The 16010-nt window shown below is 49.4% G+C and overlaps 1 protein-coding gene across 2 annotated transcripts; it reads left to right on the plus strand.

The window, feature by feature from the left end:
- Positions 1-13: 13 nt before the first annotated feature.
- COG7 (component of oligomeric golgi complex 7) lies at positions 14-14834 on the plus strand. Of its 2 annotated transcripts, none has more exons than XM_053991994.1 (17): positions 14-267; positions 920-1068; positions 1573-1689; positions 1846-2014; positions 3007-3089; positions 3856-3978; positions 5316-5514; positions 7512-7639; positions 7995-8149; positions 9347-9463; positions 9981-10046; positions 10760-10946; positions 11858-11998; positions 12445-12528; positions 12849-12963; positions 13930-14073; positions 14263-14834. In XM_053991994.1, the coding sequence occupies exons 1-17, from the start codon at positions 102-104 to the stop codon at positions 14427-14429; spliced, it is 2310 nt and encodes a 769-aa protein (XP_053847969.1). In that variant the 5' UTR covers positions 14-101; the 3' UTR covers positions 14430-14834. The 2 variants fall into 2 exon arrangements, with proteins under 2 accessions (XP_053847969.1, XP_053847970.1); XM_053991995.1 differs by having other exon boundaries at positions 184-267; positions 880-1068.
- Positions 14835-16010: the final 1176 nt, after the last annotated feature.

Here is a 16010-nt window from a genome sequence, read left to right on the forward strand (position 1 = left end):
CCCGGGCCCGCCCCGCGCTTCCGGGTGCGCGGCGGGGCCGGGCCGCAGCCGCTCGGGCGGTCCCCCCGCCGTCCCCCCGCTGTCCCCCCGCGGTCCCCGCCATGGACTTCTCGCGGTTCCTGTCGGACGAGTTCGAGGTGAAGGGCTGGGTGAACGCGGCGTTCCGCGCCGTGCAGCAGGAGGCCCCGGGCAAGGTGGACGCGCACGCCGCCACGCTGGTGATGAAGCTGCAGCTCTTCATCCAGGAGGTCAACAACGCCGTGGAAGGTGCGCGCCGGGCGGGGACGGCTCGGGCCGGGCTCGGCTCGGCTCTGCCGGCTGCTCCTGCCATCCGGGTGTCCCCACGGCTGCACCTTCCCGAGGCAGGCGGGCCGACCCGTGCAGGCCACCCAGGCCGCGTTGGCAATCCCGGCCTGGCCCGAGGCCGCGGGATGCTCGCCCCATCTCGGGTCTCGTAGCTGTTCACCAACACATCTGCGTTAAATGCTGGGAAACAGCAGCTGCCGCCAGCGCTGGGTTAGGTGGGATAACAGCGTAAACTTCTTCTCCAAAAGGGTTGCCCTGCTCTGGCACAGGCTGCCCAGGGCGGTGTTGGAGTGCCTGGAAGGATTAAAAAGCCGTGTCCACGCGGCACTTGGGGACATGCGTTAGTGGTGGCCTTCGCAGTGCTGGGGGAACAGGACTGGAGTATTGGGAACAGTTGGACTTGATGGTCTCAGAGAGCTTTTTTAAACCTAAATGATCCCATTATAAAATACATACTTAAAGATACAACTGAAGATTTGTCATTCGATGTTTTGTTTTGTTTTTTTAGCGTTGGGTTTTTTCAAGTACTAAAGATTAGATAAGATTATTGAAAGACTGCCTGTTCCTGCACAGGCTGTCACCCCTCCTCACTGACTGCTCTGTGTTCCTGCAGAAACAAGCCATCAGGCTCTCCAGAACATGCCCAGAGTCCTCCGGGAGGTGGAAGTCTTGAAACAGGAGGCAACATTCCTGAAGGAGCAGATGATCCTTGTTAAAGAGGATATAAAGAAGTTTGAGGAAGACACAGCTCAGTCCATGCAGGTCAGTTCTTAGCGTTTATCTGCAACTTGTGAAATTTTAAAAGTTACAGAGTTGTTCACATGAAATAATCTTCTGAACTTAAGATAGGCAAAACAACTTCTTTTAGCATTAGTAGTGGAAAGGTGGGTGTGACACAGATCTGTGCAGTCTGCATGTCCTGAGGAACAGCTGCTCAGATGTCTGTTCAGAGCTGCTGGTACCTGGCTGGGGACACTAGTGTCTGCCTGGGGTGCACAGCATTTTCAGACAAAGTGAATACTAAAAGAACAAGACCAGAATTCAAACTAACCTGTTATTTGACTTTGAAAGATGGTTTTACATCTCTAGCTCCTTCAAACCATTCCATCTTCTTGTAGTAATATAATCTTTGCACACCTTTTTGTTTTTAAAATTTAAGCAGAAGATAACTCCCAAGTACCTGTGACAGCTGTTTTTTGTTTCAGTGGGGAACACCCACTGAAATCCTGTTGTGGAGCTCAAATCCTGTTGTGGCTTTTTCTGCAGGTCCTGGTGGAGATTGACCGGGTGAAGTCCAGGATGCAGTTGGCTGCAGAGTCACTTCAGGAAGCAGACAAATGGAGCACGCTAAGTGCAGATATTGAAGAGACTCTTAAAACACAGGTAAATACTGAATTACTTGGTATTTGTGCCTCCAGCTTTTCAGGGAACTGCGTTTAAAAGTCGGGTTTGGAAGCGGCTGTGAAGCACGTCCCTGGTGCTGATGCTGCTGCTGTCTGAGGTTGCCCTGGGTAACAGGCTGCCCTTCCCTGCTGGCAGGACGTGTCCCTGATCTCAGCCAAGCTGACGAGCATGCAGAGCAGCCTGGCCATGCTGGTGGACACGCCGGACTACTCAGAGAAGTGTGTGCACCTGGAGGCCCTGAAGAACCGGCTGGAGGCCATGGCCAGCCCGCAGATTGTTGCTGCTTTCAACTCCCAGTCTGTAGGTCAGTAGCTCCTGGTGTCATTTCCTGTCAGCACTGAGTTTATTGTCTTTAAAACAGTTTGGGTGGAGAGTTGGTGTCCTGAAGGCTCCTGGCACTGGCTCCTGAGCTTCTCCTGGTGGAGCAGATGCCTTGGAATGTTCTGGGCTCTGCAGCTGCCTGCAGGCCAGTGCTGCTTTGATTTTCCTATGGTTTGGGATACCTGTGGCCACTGCAGGAAACAAGAAGATTGCAGAATTTTATGGGCCACATGGATGTGTGAGATGGAGGTACTGCTTAAATAAGCAGAAGGGCCTTGGCTTTCTGTTATCATGGTGTTAGTGGCGTAATCAGGAAGGAAATTTGTTTGGAAGCATTCTGATTTCCTACTGCTTTGTAAAAGCAGCTTTACAAGTTCTCTTTAGAAAATTGGTCTTTTTGGACAGTTCTTTGTGCTGTTCCTTCCCTATGCTGCTGTCAGTGCTTCTGAAAAGCAGTTGTTCTGGTTGTTGACACTCATCTCTGTGCACCTCGAAGTCCTGGAGGGATCTGGGCCTATGGGGTACAAACCAGCCTTTTGAGGAACCTGTGTTTCTAAGCTCTGTGCAGAAGCAGCTGTGCCATGAGTCAGGCTGAAGCACAGGGGTCATTTTGAGGACAGGTGAAAGCAAAGCTGAGGCCTTTGCCAGGTATGCTTTAGGTTTGTAAGTGCTGGCTTGTTTCTAGAAACTAATTATTTCCTTCTAGGAAATGCTCTGGCTTCAATACTAGATGTGTTAGCACTATGTGCTGGTTAGGAAGTTAAACTCATTCCTTGTGTCTGCTGTCTGATCTTGTTTGAGGGTGGGTTTCAGGCAGTTCTGCTCCTGTTTGAGAAGATAAGCCAACAAAGATGAAGTTGTCTCTTTCTGTAGACCATTGTGCCTGCTCCCTTAGAAAAGGAGTTCTTGCTCAGACTGATGTCTCACCCTCAGCTTTGAGGCTGATCTTGATGCCTGTTATTTTGTTTTGTTTAGATCAGGCAAAAATGTTTGTTAAAGTCTTCACTGAAATTGATCGGATGCCCCAGCTTCTTGCTTATTATTACAAGTGTCACAAGGTAAGTGTTTTGGTAACTTTTTAACACTGAGGAATAGCAGTCGGAATTCTTGCTGGGCTCTGACTGCAGAGGGAGCTGCTGCCCCACGGATCTCAGCTGTGCTCTGCTGGGGGATGGCACCTGCTCCTCTCTATTTCCTTCTGGGACTTCTCCTGCTGGCTCTGGCCAGCTTTGGTTACTCCCCGAGCTGCAGGAGTAATTCTCCATTCGGGTCCTTGTGTCCCTCCCTGCAGCAGACACAGGGTGTGTGTTCTGCTTGATTTCTCTGTGCCTCACGGTTTTGCTTTGCTTTCTGTGGATGTGGCCATGTCAGCAGCAACTTTATTACTGCAACTTGCCAGCTGCTGACTTCTGTAAACTCTTTTCAGGTAAGATTAAAAGCTGGAATTCCAGACAGTTCTGTAGCCATAACCTGAGCTTCAAATTTCTCACATGACTGTGACTTTTGAGGATTAAGTTCAAGGCTGGGGCTTGCCAAGTATTTCAACTATTATGTGGGGGTATCAGTTGCAATCTCATTTTATGAGTAAAATACCAATGTTAATTAAATCTTTGAATCACTAAGAAGCTTCGAGCTTCATGCTGAAAGTCTCTTTTCCTTCTGTGATGCTGAATTATACGTTATGCTGAAACGGGGAGAGGGGCACAAGGGTGAGCCTCGTGCTTTGGCAGAAGTGCTGTGCACGGGGAGTGCTGGGTTTGGCACAACAGAAGCAGGACCTGTGGCCTGTCAGTTGTCTTCTCAGACGGTTCTGTTCCCCATCAGGTGCAGCTGGTGGCCGTGTGGCAGGAGCTTTGCCAGAGCGACTTGAGCTTGACGCGCCAGCTGACCGAGCTGTACGACACCCTCCTGGGGACCTGGCACGCCCAGCTCCAGTGGGCAGCACAGGTGCAGTGACAGGTTCATGCTGCTGCAGGGGCGGGAGAGGGCAGGGCTGGGCACCCTCTGAATGCTCACAAAGCCTTGAAGGGCTCATGGCTGCTCGCCCTGAGTTACACTCCGGGCCTGACTGGTGCAGGATGAGATTGCAGCCCACTTACTGTTCCTTGTCCAGCCCTTGCAGACAGGATTTGAGCTCTGGTGTTCCACCACCAGCAAGGTTGTCCTGTTATTGCCATTAAAGCTGCTCTATCACTTTAATCTGTATCTTAAGTTAAAACTAATTTGTTGGTGTTGCAAATGTGTTCTGTTGCAAGACATTTGAAATGCCTGAATGGTTTTATCACTTGGCCTGGAGGAAGCCCTCAAGGTCACACTGGACTGATGCATGTTGCTCTGTGTAAGATATCTGAGGGCTTCTGCTGTCACCCCTTGGAGTCTGTGTGCTTGTTTTCCCTGCCAAGAATAATGTAGGATCAAAAAAAGTTTTTGTCCTTTGGTGAAATGAAGAAATAAGTTCATATTGTTGAAGAGTTTTTCATCCATGAAGGGTGAGAGATTCTTATCTTCATGTGACAAAGCCAGTGTCAGTGCAAGGCCCGTGCTGCAGAGGAGCTCAGTGTTTCCTTGAAATGTATTTTTTCTGCCTAATGATTCGATGTGACTTACAGGTCAGATGTCAGGTTACATTTTAGCAGATATTCTTTGAACTGGGGATTGTGAGAAACGGCACGTGGGGTACAGCTCATGTCACTCAATCTCCTGTGCTGCTTGTGCTTTCTTGGACCTTTTTGATGGTAAACCCAGCTTTCAAAGCAAATGAACAGAATAGCTGATGAAAAAGTCACAATGAAGGCTGTAAAAAATTTTATGCTAGTGGAGTGGCTGACTCTCAGCTGATTACAGGCTTTCTAGCTTTTCCACTACTGACTTCTGCCTATCTGACCAGTACTTTGCTTGTGATATAGTCCTGGTTCATATCTTTGTCATTTGTTCATATCTTACTGATTCGTGTTGTTTCCCAACACACCTGTGTAAACTTCAGTGCTCTGTTTCAAATGCCTTCTTCTGCCAGGTGTTTTTTGAGTCACTGTAGTGCCTGTGTTCTTCTGAATTCAGTTTTTGACCTGTGCCTGACTTCTAGTTTCTTGGTGGCTGTACTCTGTAGACATGCAGTCAGGCTGTCCTGTGTGCTAGGTCGGCGTGGCTCCTGCAGCCTTAGCTGAGCACTTCTGGGTTTTTTCACCCCTTGTGGGGTGTTTCAGGTTTGGAAGCTGCCTGCTGCTCTCTGCTGTGTGTTCCTCTCAGGTAATGTGCTTTTGCCAGTAGCTGTTCTGCTGCCACAGGTTTTCAAGAACCCCTATGAAGTCGTGACTGTGCTGTTGATTCAAACCCTGGGAGCTCTGGTGCCTTCCATCCCTGTGTGTCTCAGCACTGCCATGGACAGGACGGGCCAGGACACCAAGCTGACCCAGCTGCTGGAGCTCCACGATGCCACCGTCCACTTCGCCAAGGGGCTGGAGGTAGCCATGCTGCCACACCTCCGTAAGGCTCTGGCCCTGATTCTGTCATTCTGTGCTGTCCCCTTTGTGAAGCCCCATTGTGGGATTTTGTTTAGCTTTAGGTGGAGGGAGGGATTATCTCTTCTAAGCAATGCCCAGTTCCATGGCACTTGCACCTTTGTGTTTGTGTGTGTATCTTACACCTGAGCTGTTGACACAACACTGAGTTTCCTGAAGCAGCTCTGTCCTGAGCTGACTCTGCAGGGTAAATAGCATTTAGCACTTCTCCTTTTACAAGCTTTACTGTTTCTTCTGTCTCCCAGACAAGGAAATGTCTCCAGGGAGGCAGTGAGACCCATTGTGAGAGATGACAAAGCAGAAAAGTTGAGGAGTTTCCTGGAATTATCACACCCCACTAAACAAGAGAAAACCTGCTTGAAGGCTGCATCCATTGGATGCTTATATTTGTTTTTGTAGTTTTTCTGTTGCTACTGGCTTAGGGTTTGATCAAATGACAATGCCCAGTGTTTCTTCTGAACTGTTGGTAGTTTTTTCCCAGCAGCATCTTCAGTGTTTGTTTCCAAATCTGCCCTGTGCTTTCCCCTCCCTGGGACATTTGTCATTTTGGTCATGATTGCTGAGTGATTCCTGCAAACCGCACAGCAGTGAGGTGCTGTTTGCACAAGTTTACGCCTGACTGGAGCTGTTGACTATTTATAGACCCTTATGTATTTGCTGGGGCCGCTTCAAAGACTGGCTGTGGGAAAATCCAAAATTAAGGCTAATGGAGCATTCCTGATGCTGTGCTTCCTGTGTTTGGTTCCTCATAACATTGTCTTGAGCTGTTTAAACCCAGATTCTTTCTTGACCCTGTAAATTATGATTGCTGGGCAATGTCAGGGAGTGTGACTGTGTCTGTTGTCTGTCTGGTTGCATACACATCAGTCATTTTCTAGCTTAATTTGTGGTTCATTATAGAAATTATTAAAAAGGACTTGAAAAAATAATGCCAGATTGTAGAAGATGATGGAATAGGAAGACCACTGTTGAACTGTTATCTGAGTGTATTTTTAAAAAACCACCCAAAGCCTTTATTTCTATCTCTTTTAGTGTGGGGTAAGATGTTTGAGAAAAGAAATATCTCAAGAATGGAAAGGCCAGGTGACTCAGCTGAGGAGACTCAAACCAGTTCCTGCGTGTGTATGTGAGGGGAGGGCTCAGCTGTGATTCACAGGATAATTCAGTTTGGAAGGGACCTTGGAAGATGATCTGGTCCAGTCTCCTCCTCCAAGCAGGATCTGCTGTGAGGTCAGACTGGTGCTTGGGATACTGTTCAGTCTGGTCACGAAGATGTCCAAGCATGGAGACAGGGCTGGCTTTGGACAGACTGCTCCATTGCTTTCCTGTCCTCAGGGTGTGAAAGTCTTTTCTGATATCCAGGTTTGAGTTTGGCAGAGCTTTGTGAGAGCAGCTGGTGTCCAGTTCTGATCTGAGCAATAATCATTCAGCCCTGCTTTGTGTTTGGGTTGGCAGCTCCCTGCTCAGGCATGGCACTGAGAGGCTGAGTTTGTGCTTCACGTTTGGCTCTGGTTGATGAACACTGGCACAGTAGTGCTGAATGAATTGAATTAGTGTCAATTATTTTAAGTGTGAACTAGGCTTTCTGATAAATGAGGATTGCCCCTGTTTGATGCCGTGGGAGTAATGTGTTTCACTTCTCAGATGGTTTCAATTCTTCTGCTGTAGGTTGGAATGTTTGATAGATTTTTGTCACCCAGGCTGTTTTGGGTCAGTGAGTGCTAATTTTCTTGAGACACTTGTTGAGGTAGAACATCTTGGTTGTAGGAAGCAGGTAGAGATAATAATCTTGTTTCTAAAAAAATAAAAAAACCAATCTGTGTAGTTGAGATTGAAGCTGTTGGGCAGCATTCCAAGCCTGTGCAGGCAGCATGCTTTAGTGGAAGAACTGTATGTAGCTTGAAATGAGGTTTTTAGTAGCATATTCATCTCTTTGTAGACTAAGCGTCTGATTCTTTGTAGAGGAGCAGAACCTGGTGAAAGTGATGGAGCTCGTGGAAGTGGTGTATGCTCCCTACAAGCCCTATCAATTCGAGTATGGAGACCTGGAAGAAGAGAATCTCCTCATCCAGATCAGTGCAGTGCCCTTGGTAACGTACCAGTCTTTGCTCAGCTGTCCTGGGAGAGGCTGAAGCTTCCACTAAACCCAAGGGTCTTTGTCACAGTTACTGCTCTCTTTATCCTTTTTGGTTAGATTTCCTTTCACTTGTAGGAGATTCTGCTGTTGGCAGAACTGTTTTTCCCTGAGGACCTGCGTTGCAGGGTTTGGCAGCCTGGCTGTTGTTACAGTCCGTGGGCAGGGGGGTGGGAGCACCAGCACGGTTCTGCCTTAGGAGTGTCACAGGAAAGGAGCATACCAGAGAGCACTGTGTTACACAAGGTGTGCATTCTCTATTGCCTGGAAGAAGAGTCAGGCTCAGCTTTGTTGTTCCCGTTGTTGTTTAGGAGCATTGGGAAGTGATTGATTGTGTCCAGGAACTGAACCACTCGGTCAGCAAACTCTTCATGCTGGCGGCCGGCGCCATCGACAGCTGCGTCACGCTCACGGATGGCCTGGGGGTGTGTGGGCTGCTGAAGGCCCTGAAGGCTCTCTTCTCCAAGTAAGGTGCCTTTAGTACTGCTCCGTTTATCCTGAGCGAGTGGTGAGTGAGCACTTTGTGGCCGAGGGCTCTCTGGTTTGTGGAAAATGGCTGAGAGCAGAAAGTGTCTCTGACTGGACCATGAATCATCAGTGTCCCCCTTGCTGCTTCATTCGAGCACAGGCTGTTTTCTGGAGGAAAAAAAGAAGATTTTATGGCTAAATCAAAGGCTTGCCAGCTGTTTTCAATTCTGCTTGGGGAGAGTTATCATTTTTAATAAATACTTTTGAACGAGAAAATGTTTCCCAAAACAAAGTAAGGCAAATTAGGCTGATGAAAGTAGATCTCAGTGGGGAAATAAGTCTGGAGGTTGATCTTGATCATCTTGGAGGTCTTTTCCAACCATATTGATTCTATGAATACACAGTCACTGGGACAAGTGACCTCACATTCAGGATCTGCCTGTAAGTCTGAGATACCCCACAGAGTGAGGCTCACTCTTAGTTCTTGTCTTAAAGTATCACTTTCCTATTCCTATACTGACTTACTCCTTATTCCTCCACGATACTGAAAGAGCTGCTCACAAGGTATGAATCAGGTATTGCTGCCCTTTGGGAAGGGGGAAGAGGAAAGCACAAGTCTCTGATCTCACCTTCTTTATAGGCAATTAGAGAGCAATGTACCTGCCTCCAGCTTATGGGCATTATTAAAAAGAAAATGGGGGTGGGTAGAAAACACAATGTTCTTCTTTTTATCCGTGTTCTCATCTGGGGAGTAGCTGAGAAAACAAATTCATGAGATTGTTGTCACCATGTTCCTGGAGTAAGGGCCAAGTGATGTTGGAGTAGCAGGAGCCGTATAAAGTTTTCCTGGCCTTTCCTAGGAGATGGTCAATGCAGTGGTAACTAAAATATCTTACTCCTCCCTTGTCACGGGCAGGAAGAGCTCCTGGTAATCCACAGGCAGCAAACTGAGGCAGCCACACAGCATCTTTTGTGCTCCTTGGCTAGGCTGGAGCGGGCTGTGGCTGATCGGTTCTTCACATCCACCTGTTTGGAGTGGGACCAGGGTGTCTCTCCTGTACTCATTTTAGTATTTCTGGTTCTTGTTTGGCCTTTGCACAGGACTGACTGAGCAAATCACAGGACATGTCTTTGTGCTGCTCTCCAGCCCGTTCTCTTATGCTGCTGCTTCTCTCTGCCCCTTTTCTCACTGCAGGTATACATCTGACTTCACAAACACCCTGCAGTCTATACGAAAGAAATGTAAACTGGATGATGTCCTGGCAGATTCCCTCTTCCAGGAGGACTGGACTGCATTCCAAAACTCTGTCCGGTAAAGGGTTTGGTTTTTTTTCTGTCTGGCTCAGAGCTGGTTTTTGTGTCAAAGCTGAAAGGGAACTACTTGGGGTCAGTTTACACAAGTTCTTAGTGCAGAACACAGGGCTGAGCTCTCTGTGCTGCTGGGAGCACCAGTGTCAGTCATGGGTTTCGGGTTGCTCCTGGCATGGGGAGGGCTGTGGGGCTCCCCAGCCTGCCTGGAGCAAGGCTGCATCTCATGTCACTTGTAATATTAGCAGCTCTTAGAATTTTTCCCAGTGACACTGAGCTGGCCTTCCCCTCCATGACAAGAAGTAGCATATGAATGAGGCCACTGGGCAAAAAAAAAAAAACAGTGTTATCAAATGGATGCAGAGTTAATCACCAGACTGACTATTGACTGATGTGTGGGCTGTGGTTTGGTTATGGCTTGTCATAACTACTTGACATGGGTCTGAGATGGGTTCTTTGAGAGGGGTCTGGCATTATCTACCTCAAATCTCACAGTGTGCTTTTGTCTTGTTCTTTCTCAGGATAATTTCCATTTGTGGTGAACTCCTTCATCAGTGTGGAGACTTTGAGCAGCAGCTGGCCAACAGGTGAGCACTGGTGACCTTAATTCAGAGCTGTCAATGTAGGAACCAAGTTGAAAGAAAACAAACCCGAACCCCAAGGTGCTTTGGTTGCATAGACCATGGAGGGAAAGCCACCACTGGTTCCCCTTCCCCATGCTTTGACATGTCAGAGATGGGGCATAGACTGTTCTGGCCAGTCATGTTCCCTGAGGCAGTCCCAAGAATCCTTTTCCTTGGATACCTGGCTGGCCACCAATGGGCTGCCAGATGGGGGTCAGGAAGGAATTTTCCACCAGATCAAATTGGCAAGATCCTTGTGACATGGGGCATGGGTCACGTGCTGAAATGAGTGTAGGTGTGCCTTACCTGATGGGTTCCCTGTAACCTGAGGAGTGCAGGCACAGGCAGCACATGGATCTTGCTGCTCCTTGTTGTAAGCAGTGCACTGCCCAGGCTGTGGCTCCTTGAAGTGCTTGCTGTGACTGAGGAGAGCCCAGCCTGCAGTGCTCAGTGGGGCCCCACTGCCCTCGTGTTCCCAGAGCACAAGCTCCCTGTCCTCTCAGCACTTGTGCAGCTGGTGAGTTGCACAGTGGGTGAGAGGACTGGCTGCAATTCTCTGTCAGTGAATGCTCTCTCTGGAAGTCACTCAAGGGCGGTGCTGTCCTTGGGGCAGCATGAGGACTGGACTGCTGAGTCCAGAGGATTCTGCTGGTGACTTTTGTGTACTTGTTTTTCAGGATTTTGTCAACTGCTGGGAAGTATCTCTCAGACTCCTACAGCCCTTGCAGTTTTTCTGGTTTTCAGGACACCAGTTCTGCAGAAAAGAAGAGCTCCATAAAAAATCCTTGGCAGGAATACAATTACCTCTTGAAGGAGAATCCATCCGAGTACGCCAGCCTTATGGAAACACTTTACACTCTGAAGGTAGCCCTGGTGCTCTTGAGCCCATATTGGCTAGATGACCTGGATTCCCCTTCCAGTCTAATGACTTTTCATGCTGGGCTGCAGCCTCTCCATGGGCTGTGTTCTGCAGAGACACTGATACACGGAGAGATGAAATGTCCAAACCCAGCAAGTCTGGACTCATTCCATCTCTCCCCAGATCCCGGCTCTGTTTTGTGAACAAGCCCCTATCAGCTCAGGTGAGGGAGATTTTATCACAGTGGGCACTGGGAAGGCTGTGTTGGAGCCATCTCAAATTCTGGAGCCCACACACCACCTTCTGAGGCTTGCTCTGCTGCCCTGTCCAATCTGAAACAGAATTCTGCAGGATCATTCATGCATGGAACTGTGAACAGGGTAGAATGACTTTAGTTATCTCCTCATGGATCTAAGTTATATTTGCCATCCTTGGTCACATGGAGTAGTGAATTCAAGGTTATGAGTCTTATTTCCTCAAAATGTTTTGATTTCTTCTGTACTTGGTTTACCTAAAACTTTTGTGGTTCTACCTTCAGTGTTATGTGTTTGATTTTAAACCTTGACTAAACTGTCCAGTTCCACAGGTGCTCTTCAGGTAGAACTTAATTCCGTGCAGGGTATCAGTTGTGCCCATTGAGTAAAAGGCAGCTTTGCCACCTTCTCTGCAAGTTTCTCAGTATCCAGCATGTGCCAGAGCCTGGGGAGGCTGGAATGTGATGCTGATTCCTTGTCCTGTAGTTCAGGGAGCAGTGGCAGCTTGTCTCTTGGATAACTGCTCGGAATAGGTCATTCCAAAAGAAACAGGCTGTGCCATCATAGAGGAAAGCTCTGCTGCACAGGGATGGCCTCATAAACCCTCTGCAAGCATGTTAACACAGCCCCTGTGTGTGTAAATGTTTTTCTGTGTGTGCCAGGAGAAAGGCACCAGTAACCACAACCTGCTGTCGTCGTCGCGAGCGGCCCTGGCCCGCCTGAACCAGCTGTCCCACCAGCTGGCCTTCGACTCCGTGTTCCTGCGCATCAAGCAGCAGCTGCTGCTGGTTCCCAGGATGGAGGTGGGCACCGGGGCCTCGGGCTGAGCTGAGCTGAGCAGGCAGGGTTTGCCTGGGGGGTCCCTTGGTCAGCGTTGCTTAGCTGTCTCCTGCTCAGAATGGTTCTGTCTGGTGCTGTGTTTCTCCCACAAGCTGCAGGCAGTGGAACAGTTTCCCTTCCCTCACCCACAGCCTTTGCAGCACAGGTGTTTGAAGGCTCTGGTGTTTGTTTGAGGTGTTGCTTTTCTGACCCATGTGAGCATGTTTCCCACAGGGAGCTGGGCAAATAAGAGTGGGTGTTTTGGGCCTGAGGGATAACATGGTAAACAGGTTTCCTACCATCTGTGTTCTGCTTCCTAGAATCCCTTGGGCAGTCACAGTTCATGTTGTTGGGTCACCCCTTTCTAAAATGCTGACAGGCTTCATGCTCTGCAAAGGCATCGATTCATCCTGCACTTTCTGCCTTACAGGGCTGGAGTTCTGGTGGCATTGGTGAGACCCTGACAGATGACCTGCCAAACTTCAGCCTGACCCCTCTGGAATATATCAGCAATGTAAGAGAACTCAACTGTCTTTCTGCTCTAAAAAACAAATTGCTGGGAACACTCCAGAGAGCAGAGATTTGCTTGGAGTAGCAGTTCTCTGTACAGGTCTTTGTTGCCGTGAGTGTTTCAGTGACTGCTTCTCTGACCTTGTGAAAAACTGTTTCTTGTACCAAGTGTAATGATGCACGAGAGCCAATTTGCAGGTGAGTGAGTGGCTGTCAGGCTCAGCTCTCTGCTTTCAGGTGTATTTACTGCGGGTAACTTTTTCTCTAGTAAAGGACTCGCCTCACATTTGTTCAGTGACTCAGCTTTTGGTGCTTTTATTCTAGATTGGGCAATACATTATGTCTCTTCCTCTGCACCTTGAGCCATTTGTCACTCAAGAGGATTCTGCATTGGAGCTGGCATTACATGCTGGAAAACTGCCATACCCCCCAGAGCAAGGTAGAGTGAGACCAAAGGCTTGGAGTGTCTGGGGAAAGCTTTCCCATCCTGACATCACAAGGGTGGGATGTGATACAGTGACAGAGCCATTGGAGATGCCTTTCCTGTCACACTGTTGCTTCCAAGAATCCTTTGGTAAAACCCAGGAGGAGCCTCTGAATAATGAGTAAAACTTTTTTTTTTGTTTCATTCTAACTGGAAGCTTTGCCTTGGTCTGTGTGAGTTTGGTGTTTTGTTAAAATGATGGTTTGGGGTCTGAAGAGTTCTGTTGGGTTTTGGCTCCTGTTCCTGCTCCAGGGAGCTGGTCCTACCTGCTGTATCACTAATCCTGCTGCAGGTAACAGCAGTAGCCACCTAATGCCTTTCCCTGCAGCTTGGCAGTGTACCTGGTGTGCTGGGTTCAGTCTCTTTATGGTGTTATTATTTCCACAGACAGTGAAGAAAGCATAGAGCTCGGTATTCACAGTCTTCCTGGACCCTTCCAAAAATACACTCTTTAGTTCAGGTTTTTGCATTACTATTATGTCACCTTGAAGCATTTACATGTTGTAACGCCTCGATAATTTTCAAAACACTAATGAACACAGACTGCCTTTGGGGCTGAATAAAAACTCTTGTGAATCCTTGTCACTGCCATGGTTTGCAAACTGCTCCTGGAAGAGGATCCTGTAGGAGGTGCCAGGCAGTGCCCCGTCCCAGCTGGTCCCATCAGCCCTTTGGAAGTGACTTTCCTGGAGGGTAATCCAGGGGAGTGTTTTGGCTCTGGGGCTCATGTCAGTGGTGTACAGTACAGGGAGAATACATGACTGCTTTGATTGCTCCAAAACCAGCTGATAAGCTCTGACTGCCTGGATGTCCTGTGGCAGGAGCAGTTCAGATGTTGTTCCCCTGTTAGGATTATGTGCTGTACAAACCCAGCAAGGGCGGGTCAAGTGTGCTGGCAGCTAACGGGGACTGTCTGTGCAGGAGAGGAGCTGCCCGAGCTGGACAACGTGGCTGACTACTGGCTGGGCTCCATCGCCAGGGCCACCATGCAGACGTACTGCGAGGTCATCCTGCAGATCCCACAGCTCACACCACACTCCACCAAGCAGCTGGCCACAGACATGGGTGAGTGCAGGCTCCTGGGCACGTCACATCACCCACAGGCTGCTCTGTCACCACCAGGGTTCCTGCCTGGTGGTGCCTGTGGGTGGGAGCTCTCCGTGGCAGGATTCCCTCTGTCACCAAGAACAGGGATATCTTTCATTTCACAGTGTCTGTTGCAAGTTAGATACATTTTTTTCCTTAATTTTGCAGATTACCTCATAAACGTGATGGATGCCCTGGGCCTGCAGCCCTCACGGACGCTGCAGAACATTGTAACTCTGCTGAAGGCCAAGCCAGAGGAGTTCCGCCAGGCTGCCAAGAGCCTGCCCCGCCGGATGGCCGCTGGCATCGCGGCCATGAGGGGCCTGGAGGGTTAGCTGTGCCCTCCCTGCCTCTGCCATCACGGCCATGAGGGGCTTGGAGTGCCAGCTGTGCCCTCCCTGCCTCTGCCATCACGGCCATGAGGGGCCTGGAGGGTTAGCTGTGCCCTCCCTGCCTCTGCCATCGTGGCCATGAGGGGCTTGGAGTGCCAGCTGTGCCCTCCCTGCCTCTGCCATCACGGCCATGAGGGGCCTGGAGGGTTAGCTGTGCCCTCCCTGCCTCTGCCATCGTGGCCGTGAGGGGCCTGGAGTGCCAGCTGTGCCCTCCCTGCCTCTGGCCCCTGCTCAAGGACTCATCGCCTCAGACTGGTTTTCATTTCTGCAAGGGCAGTGAAAAGATCTCTGCGGACTAGGGGAATTTATTTCAGACTAACTTTTAATAAATGTCTTTGCCTAGGAAAAGCTTGTTCCATTCTTCCATCTTTAGAAATAAGGAAAGATGTCCTACAGCCAAATTTCCCAAAACCTCTGGATGGCCCTGAGTAGCTTGAGGAGTGCTGGAAATGTTCTGGCAGGTGCTGTAGAGTTCATCCTTCGTGGCAGCTTTTTCAGAGAATTTATACTGTATCTGAGGTGATGGGGAAGATGCAGCACAGAGGGGGCTGCCTGTAGGCAGTGGCCACTGCTCAGGGCTGTCATCAGTACAGGGTCAGGAAGGGTCTCTTCAGTTGAGAGTTAAGGCTTGATAAAGCTCGGCCCTGAGAATAAAACCAGCTTTGTAGGTTGTTCCTGGTGCAATTTCACTATTCTACTGAAAGCCATGAAGTTTGTAAGGAAATTTCATGGCAATTTAAGGAAAGTCGTGCTTCCTTGTAGAATTTATTGCCATTTGTTTTCTAGATTTTTGTGAAACAGCTGGTCTAGAAGGCTAGTGTGCTCTCCTGGGAGACAATGGGGCAGAATATAGGGAGCTCCCAAAACTGGAATGGCAGCTGAGTCTCGAGCTGCTGCAGCTGGAAACCCCTTGCTCAGCTGGGCTCAGGCTGCTCTGGGTCCGGCTGGGACAGAGCTGGAGCCAAGCACTGGCGACACTTCCCACTTTTATGAGATGTCAGACACCTCCGTAAGCCAGCTGTGACTGGAATGGTGAGCTGTCCCTGTCCTGCAGGGAACACTCTGTTCCCTTCACTCCTGCTGGAAGGAGGGTGAAGCTCACCAGCCGTGCCTCTCCCACCCTTCCCCTGCCCCAGCACTGCTGGGGAGGTTTTGGGGCTGTTCCTTGTCTGCTGCTGTTGGCCTGGGCTGGCAGCCAGCTGGGGCTGAAGTCATGAGGACAGGGTGAGCAGCCTGGGACCTGCTGCCCATCCCAGGGCCCTGCTGGTGAGCATGTGAGAGGAGATGCCCAGGTTCTTGCTGTCAGCATTCCCCATGTTTTAAGAACCGTGTGTTCTGGTTTCTCACTGTTTTATCCTTTGGAGGCCTTTGCCAAGGATGGCACTGCATGCAGTGAGTGTTGATTCAGGAGGGGAGGGTGTCAGGTCCTTGTTTCCCACTCATCTGTGATTTGGGATCAAGTGCCATCACTTTACAAGAGCTCTTCTGTGGGAAAGGAGGCTGTGCTTGTGTGTTTGTGGTGCC

This window comes from Vidua macroura, chromosome 16, assembly GCF_024509145.1.
Source record: "Vidua macroura isolate BioBank_ID:100142 chromosome 16, ASM2450914v1, whole genome shotgun sequence".
Taxonomy (NCBI): Eukaryota; Metazoa; Chordata; class Aves; order Passeriformes; family Viduidae; genus Vidua; species Vidua macroura.

What these genes read in the sequence shown, in the direction of transcription:
- COG7 (XM_053991994.1), top strand. Translation starts at nt 102, where the DNA reads ATGGACTTCTCGCGGTTCCTGTCGGACGAGTTCGAGGTGAAGGGCTGG. An exon ending in ATTATTACAAGTGTCACAAG is followed by an intron (nt 3,090 to 3,855) that starts GTAAGTGTTTTG and finishes GTTCCCCATCAG; the next exon opens with GTGCAGCTGGTGGCCGTGTG. An exon ending in AAACACTTTACACTCTGAAG is followed by an intron (nt 10,947 to 11,857) that starts GTAGCCCTGGTG and finishes TGTGTGTGCCAG; the next exon opens with GAGAAAGGCACCAGTAACCA.